Genomic DNA, 7,872 nt, shown 5'->3' with positions numbered 1-7,872 from the left:
TTGATGCCAGTAGCTCACAAAGTAGAATTTTTGCTCACTCCACAGCTTAGAGGGAGCACTGAACCTCATCGGGTTTTCAAGAGAGGAGCTGAATAGAGGTGGTTTGCCGTTGCCTGCCTCTGCGTCGCAACCCTGGACCTCCTTGACGGTCTCCCATCCAAGTGCTCACCAGGGCCGACCCTGCTTAGCTTCTGGGATCTGACGAGATCAGGCTGGGCTGGGCCATCCAGGTCAGGGCGACCACAATTCAAGTATGGTGTCGTACTTATGTCTGAGATGAGCACTGATAACATAGCAAGGAGAGAACTAAAAACTGCAGCAAAATGCCAGTGCCCCAGTTCTAGATTTATCTTTAGACATTCTCCTAATTCAACTGTTAATCAGGAGTTTTCAACAGAAGAAGAAGAGATTGGATTTATACCTCACCCTTCACTACCCGAAGGAGTCTCAGAGTGGCTTACTATCTCCTTCTCCTTCTCCTCTCCCACCACAGACACCCTGTGACGTAGGTGGGGCCGAGAGAGCTCTTTCGAGGACTGCCCTTGAGAGAACAGCTCTGAAATAACTTTTTAAAATTATTTTTAATTTATTTCGGATTTCTACTCTGCCCTCCCGGCCGTAGCTGGCTCAGGGCGGCTCACGCAAAACGAACAAGTTACATTAAAATATGAATTACAATTAAAACACTTCTAAAACCGTAACAAAGTGCCAGTGGTCGTTGATATTCTTGACGGTAGCGGCCATGATTCAAAGTTCTCCGCTGGCAGTCAGCTCACTTGTGTGACCCAAGGTCACACCAACAGCTGCATGTGTAGAAGTGGGGAATCAAACCCAGTTCAAACAGATTAGAGTCCGCCCTCCTAACCACTGGACCAAACTGGCTCTGACGCCAAACTGGAGCGAAATTCTGGAGCAAAACACGAACAGTGCAGGGAACATCCTCGCCTCCCAACTGATAACAAAATGGCCTCATGGAAACCCTGCTTCACACCGTTGTTGAGGTTTTTAAAAAAATCTACAAAGAGGTGTTTTGCGATCAAGGTGAGGTTCTTTGAGGCCGCGCCCTGAGTTCAGTGCACGGTTCAGCTTGCTTAACTTCTTGATCCCGACAGCACACATATGCCGGAGAGTGACCCACATATACCGGTTGCCAGGGGGAAATATTTTTTTTTTGCAAAAATATTATCCCAAAGGAGTTTCAGCCAGGTTATTAAGCGAAATTCTTGATCCCGTGCCACTTTCTGAGATTATGACCCGACTCTCCTTTCTCGAAAGGAAATTAAATTCAAAAATAGCATTTAAGTGCTGCCTTGACCTGCATAGCCCAGGCAAGCCCAATCTTGTCATGTCTCAGAAGCTAAGCAGGGCTGACCGGGGCAAATACTTGGAAGGGCCACCTCCAAGGAATACCAGGGCCAGGTATGCAGAGGCAGATAATATCAAGGCCACCTCTCTGAAATGTCCTGGCCCCACTAGGGGTCGCCAAAAGTCACCATGACTTCCAGCCTCGCAGGCACACACACACGCACACACAAAATATTCACACACACACCCCAAATAGCATTTAAGGGCTAATCAGGCTGGAACCCTAAACAGTGCAGATATGGAGAAAGCTGAGTATTTTCCTTTTTGGAGTAGTGGTTAAGTGCGCGGACTCTAATCTGGGAGCACCGGGTTTGATTCCCCACTCCTCCGCTTGCACCTGCTGGATGACCTTGGCCAAGCCGTAGTTCTGTCAGAGCTGTTCTTGAAAAAGAGCAGTTTCTGTCAGAGCTCTCTCAGCCCCACCCACCTCACAGGGTGTCTGTTGTGGGGAGGGGAAGGGAAAGGAGTTTGTAAGCCGCTCTGAGACTCCTTTGGGTAGTGAACGGTGGGGTATAAATCCAATCTCTTCTTAATATTATTCAGAATTTTTTTTCCCCCAGGCGCTAATTCGGCTTCCATCACCCCAGTGGCTTGCATGCTTTCTAGCTTCAAGAAAGCCTCTTCTCATAGACATGCCTGCAGATACCTCTTCTATGTTGCAGAGGAGGATTCTGGGAGCAGAGGACCTAAAGAACCTTATGATATTGTTCACCCTTTCCTCTAGCCAGCGTGGTGTAGTGGTTAAGAGTGGTGGATTCTAATCTGGAGAACCGGGCATGAGTCTCCACTCCTCCTCCACAGGAAGCCTGCTGGGCCAGACACAGCTCTGGGCCAGGTAGTCCCACCTGCCTCACAAGGCGCCCGTTGTGGGGAGAGGGAAAGGTGACTATAAGCCGCTTTGAGATTCCTTAAGGGAGAGAAAAGTGGGGTATAAAAACCTACTTCTACAATTATTATTCTTATTATTACTACTACTATTGTTGTTGTTGTTGTTATCATCCCTTAGTGAACGCAATGATAACCCTGTGAGGTAAGACAGGCTCAGAGAGAGTGGGGAAGTAGCTCAAGGTGACCCAAAAGCTTCCGTGGCAGAATGGAGATTCGAACCAGGCTCTTTCAGATCCTACTCCAACCCTCATGAACTCACATAAACACATGAATTTCCGGCCAGGGCTATTTTTGGGCAGGAACACACAGGAACGGAGTTCCGGCTGGCTTCCAAGTTGGCCACGCCCAGCAGGAACTCATTAGCATAATAGGCCACACCCAACAGCCGGAACTCATTAGCATAATAGGCCACACCCAACAGCCGGAACTCATTAGCATAATAGGCCACACCCAACAGCCGGAACTCATTAGCATAATAGGCCACACCCAACAGCCGGAACTCATTAGCATAATAGGCCACACCCAACAGCCGGAACTCATTAGCATAATAGGCCACACCCAACAGCCGGAACTCATTAGCATAATAGGCCACACCCAATAGCAGAAACTCATTAGGATTGGCTACCTTAAGGGTGTGTGGCCTAACATGCAAAGGAGTTCCTGCTACAAAAAAAGCCCTGAATATCCCTTATACTGAATCAGACCCTTGGCTTCTGTGAAGGTCCACATTGCCTACTCAGACTGGCAGCGGATCTCCAGGGTCTCAAGCCGAAGTCTGTCACATCGCCTACTTATTAGTCTCGTTGCTGGAGATGGGTTTGAACCTGGGACCTTCTGCATGCCAAGCAGATGCTCTGCCCCTGAGTCATGGCACCACTCTAACCACTACACCACGTTTCTCGGTCGCTTTTACATTGGAAGTCCGCGCACTGAACCATGACACCAAACTGGCTCTCAGTCCCTCCCCTCCCCAAACCCTGTCCTCCTGAGGCTCCTCCCCCAAAATCTCCAGCCCAGATCTGGCAACCCTACTTTCATAGGAGCAAGTCAGGGGAGCTTTCATTCCAAGTCAGGATGAAACCGAAGAGTAGACTCCTGCCCCGTTCATGTTCCTGTATGCGTTTCTGAAAGGGCTAGCCCAGATCTGGCAACCCTACTTTCATAGCAGCAGGTCAGGGGAGCTTTCGTTCCAAGTCAGGATGAAACTGAAGAGTAGACTCCTGCCCCGTCAGGGTTCATATTCCTTTATGCGTTTCTGAAAGGGCCGTAGAAGGCAGTGGGCCTCCTCACGTGGTTCACCTTGCTGAGGCAACAGAACCCTGTGGGACGGATCCTGCACTTCTAATTCCATTTCTGAGAAGGTAGAGCCGGGCAACGGCTTCCAGGGAGCTGTGTGAGAAGATGCTTCAGTACGGTCCAAAAGTAATCAGGCAGCATACATTTGAGTCAGCATAAATTCAGCCGGCCTTAATATCTGAGAGATGAAAGGATAATTGGGACCATCTTGTGTTCCCCCAAGGCCCTTTCGGTACACAGAAGAAAGGGTCACAGCTGGAATTGCTTTCTGAGGAGACATTCATAATCGCCTCATCAGATATTCTGAAGGATCCAAGGACTTATTTGATGTCTTATGCTTCTGGGTTCTGTTTAGCTCGTTGGGACAATGTTTTACCCAAGTCTTGATGTCAGGCTTAGTAGTATGTAATTGCCTTAGGTTTTTTGTGGGGGGGGAGGTTGGGGTTTTTTTTAAGGAGAAGAAACGTAGGCCCCGGTCACACAGCAAAGTTGCCACGGGAGAGGCACAGAAGGTGGGCGGATTATCCAGGCGCGATCACACCCCAACATCTGGGAAGTGGAGCGTACCCGTGGCTTACCGCCAACAATGCGCATTTAAAAACTAGTACCTCCAAGGTACTACTAATCGTTTGTCACAGGCTGCCTCCAGACGCCCGTGGTGTGATCGCGCCAGCGCACGGCATTCCCCTCCGGTCCCTCGTTTACCCGCTGGCACCGAGGGAAGGACCCATGCTGTGCCGCTGGCGCGTCTGATCACATAATTGCGTATCAAACTGTGCCAGGGCAATTAGCCACGCCCCCCTGCGATATCCGGCCCGTGTGCCCGGGGCCATAGTAAACTTACGGGGGTCTTCTGTTACCACATCAGTCCTTCGTCCTTCATCCTCAAAGGTCATTCCTAGAGGTTCTGAGGTTGGCTTCATAAAACACATAAATGAGACACTCCTTGGCTTAGAATCTATATTAGATGGTCCAAGACAGGAAAGAGAGCCCAGGATATGGTCTGAAGCAGGGGTCATTTCGTAGAAAAAGAGCTAGGGGAACTCATTAGCATAACTCATTAGCATATGCCACACCCCCTGACATCAGGGGCCCGGTGGTGGACCTGCAGGGCCGGCGGGAGTGCGAGGAAGCCCCGCGAAGGCCCTCCCTGGCCCCAGGCAGGCAGGGGTGGGGAGAGGCGGGGAGGAAGCAACTTACCCTCCCTCTTCTCCTGCCTCCTCCTGGCTGAATGAGGGCCGGAAGCGGAGCGGCCGGAAGCAGGGGGCGGGGCTTCATCGTGTGCCCCGCCCCCCGCACCTCACCCGGGGGAACTGCGATCCCCCGCGTTCCCCCCCGAAATGACCCCTGGTCTGAAGGCATGTGATGCAGAAAATACGAGAAAGCTAAGGAGTTCTAGATCTGTCTGGATGGTGTCTGGATGAGAGATTAGCCATGGTGACTAAAGGGAGCCTCCACATTCAGAGGAAGTAACCCTCTGAATCCCAGTAGCATGGCGGCCATCCGTTATAAAGTGCTAGGATGATCAATGTGACCTGGGCTGTTAAACGCTTGCCGGAACAGCGCGGTCTTTACCGCTCTACGGAATTGGCGGAGATCCCGCAGAGCTCAAATTTCTTTTGGGAGCTGATTCCACCATACTGATGCAGCTAGGGAAAACGCCCTAGTTCTTGTCGCTGTTAACTTAGCGTCCCTAGGGCCAGGGGGGACTAAGCGATTCTGCAACTCAGCTCTCAGTGCTCTTGGGGGAACGTACGGGGAAAGGCGTACCACTGGCCTGATCCACCAGCTGATGTGGTACTAGATGTACCACTGGCCTGATCCACTTGCAGGGTTCTTCTTAAGTTATTATACCCTTACGACTTTGTAGGAACTCCATGTTCATTGCCCTGAACTTCATGACTAAGCAAGCAATAAATAAATAAGGAGGGAAAGACTTTTGTTGTTGTTCAGTCGCACAGCCGAGTCCGACTCTTTGCGACCCCATGGACCAGATCACGCCAGGGAAAGACTGGGGGCTTCCAATAAGAAACCAGGTGGCCATGAACAACCAAGGTGAGATTCGAGTGATGCAGAACAGGAAAACATCCCTGGAGAGATCACAAGTCAATAAATGCAAGGCTGTTACTGAGGAGGAGTCCATCACGACATGCTTCTGAATGGATTTTTCTGAATGATCCCCCCCCCCTGTGTTTTCTGGATCTTGCAGCTCAGCCCTGCTGCTACTGAAGAACCCAACCTTCATCTTCCTCTGCTTAGCTGGAGCAACGGAGGCCACACTCATTGCCGGGATGTCCACCTTTGGTCCCAAGTTTCTGGAATCCCAGTTTAGCTTAAGTGCCTCAGAAGCAGCAACCTTGTTTGGTAAGAGAACTGCTTGTGAATAGTTTATTTATGTTCCTGGTTCCAGGTTTTGGGAGGCCCTGGGGCTACAGTGGTCCCCTCCTGCCCACCACCAGCCCCCCCCATGCTTCCCTTTCCACCCAATCACCTGTGTGTCCCCCTACCTGACTGTGCATCCTTCCCCTGCTCACAGGCTAGGGTTGCCAGGTCCCTACCTGGTGTCCAGCGGGGAGGGGGAGAGAAGCTCCATGTCCAGAGGTGACGTCATCAAAGAGCATCAAAAATTGTCCCCAACGAACAGTACAAATGCTCAAGAACGTGAGACTATCCACAAGGGAAACTGGGAAGGTTCTCTAGGTACTATAATCATCTGCCGTGGATGTCCAGTGTGGGTAATTTAGAAGGATGAGCATAACCCTCTCCATTTTAGTTATTATGGATTGTGACCTGGTTACGAACCCCTTGTCCGTAATCTCGGAGACTGGATTGTTCTGATAAGCAGCTGTTGCTGGATTGTTCTGATAAAAGTGAGGATATTTGTTTTCACACCCTTGTTTATGTACCTACAGGCTCCTATAGATGAGATGCACGGGACTGGCCATGCAATCAATCCTAAGTGAGGACTTCAATCGAGTTACAAGAGCGTAACTCTGTTTAGGATTGCATTCTGGACACCCTGATGGCTTTCATTTTGTTTAGCAGCAGATGCAGGGGGGATCAGAATCAAAGTGCTGTAGGCATTAATCCCTTCCCTCCATACCATTTCCCCAAGAGACCCGACCTCCAAGTTACTGTAAGTCCAAGTAGGAAGAAAAGAAACTTGCTTGCCTTTTCCCTGTCAGGTTTATAGCACTGTATGTGGGGTGTGTGTGCAGTTTAATCTTCACGACACCAATATTAACTGAATATAAAAACCCTGGGAGATCCATTCCTTGATCTCCTGTGTTTCATCCAGTGAAACCCCACAATGTTGCATTTTTCTACAGGCACTCTTCTCAGGATCCTCTTAAGCACAGCAGTTTTTTTGTTTTGTTTTGTTTTAATGGACATTGTAAAGAGGGAGATGCCCTTTGATCCCAACATTCAGGACTGTTTATTTCTTTTCTCTTTGGAAGGTTACCTGGTGGTTCCTGCTGGAGGCGGAGGCACGTTCCTTGGAGGGTTCATTGTGAATAAATTTAAGCTCCGTTGTTCGGGAATCATCAAGTTCTGTCTGTTTTGCACCCTGTCAAGTCTGCTGGCGATCTTCATCTTTTTCGTGGACTGCCCCAATATGCCCATGGCGGGAGTCACAGAGATGTACGACAGAAGGTAATCCTTGCAATAACGCTGTCTCCTGGGTGACGCCTGGGGAAGAAACAAACGGAAAACTCAGGCGTGACTAACACTAGCATTTATTTATTTTTTAAATGTCAAGCGTAACCATGCTCACTAGATCCTTACACTACCACAGTCATGTTCTTGTTGACAGTAACCAGCGTGAGATTTTGTTGTTTCATATTGGTTGGATGTTGTTAACTCTGCATGCAAGCGGATTTGGGAGGGAAAGGGTTAAGAGAATTCTCTGCTCAGGTACACTTGGAAGTTGATCCCAGCTTCTCATTGGTTAGGTGTTGAGCCTCTCTGACCATTTCTTTTGCCTTGTGCTTGTCATCTTCTATAGGACCTCTCTTCTTCTTCTCTTTTACATGGGCTTGGAGCTGTAGCAAGTTAACCTTTTAATCTGTTCGCAATAAATTAAATGAACCTACATGAATATGTCATGTCAGATCTGCTTCTATTTCTGTAGGTAACATTTCTTTCTCTAGAACAAAGTTAAGAACATAAGAATATAAGAACATAAGAGATGCCAATGTTGGATCAGGCCAAAGGCCCATCCAGTCCAACACTCTGTATCACACAGTGGCCAGAAATACTAGTGCCATCAGGAGGTCCACCAGTGGGGCCAGGACATTAGAAGCCATCCCACTGTTGACCCCC

The 7,872-nt window shown here is 49.3% G+C and overlaps 1 protein-coding gene across 1 annotated transcript in view; it reads left to right on the top strand.

Moving 5' to 3' along the window:
* Positions 1 to 7,872, top strand: part of SLCO4A1 (solute carrier organic anion transporter family member 4A1) — a 43,071-nt gene that overhangs the window by 16,181 nt on the left and 19,018 nt on the right. Inside the window, exons 5-6 of the mRNA XM_015411396.1 lie at positions 5,759 to 5,913; positions 7,008 to 7,203. Coding sequence (XP_015266882.1) covers positions 5,759 to 5,913; positions 7,008 to 7,203 — 351 coding nt within the window. The remainder of the gene's footprint in view (positions 1 to 5,758; positions 5,914 to 7,007; positions 7,204 to 7,872) is intronic.

The sequence above is a fragment of the Gekko japonicus genome, unplaced genomic scaffold (assembly GCF_001447785.1).
Source record: "Gekko japonicus isolate JY-2015 unplaced genomic scaffold, Gekko_japonicus_V1.1 scaffold2914, whole genome shotgun sequence".
Taxonomy (NCBI): domain Eukaryota; kingdom Metazoa; phylum Chordata; class Lepidosauria; order Squamata; family Gekkonidae; genus Gekko; species Gekko japonicus.
The sequence above is the reverse complement of the archived record's forward strand: the minus strand, read 5'-3'. Positions and strand labels throughout refer to the sequence as shown.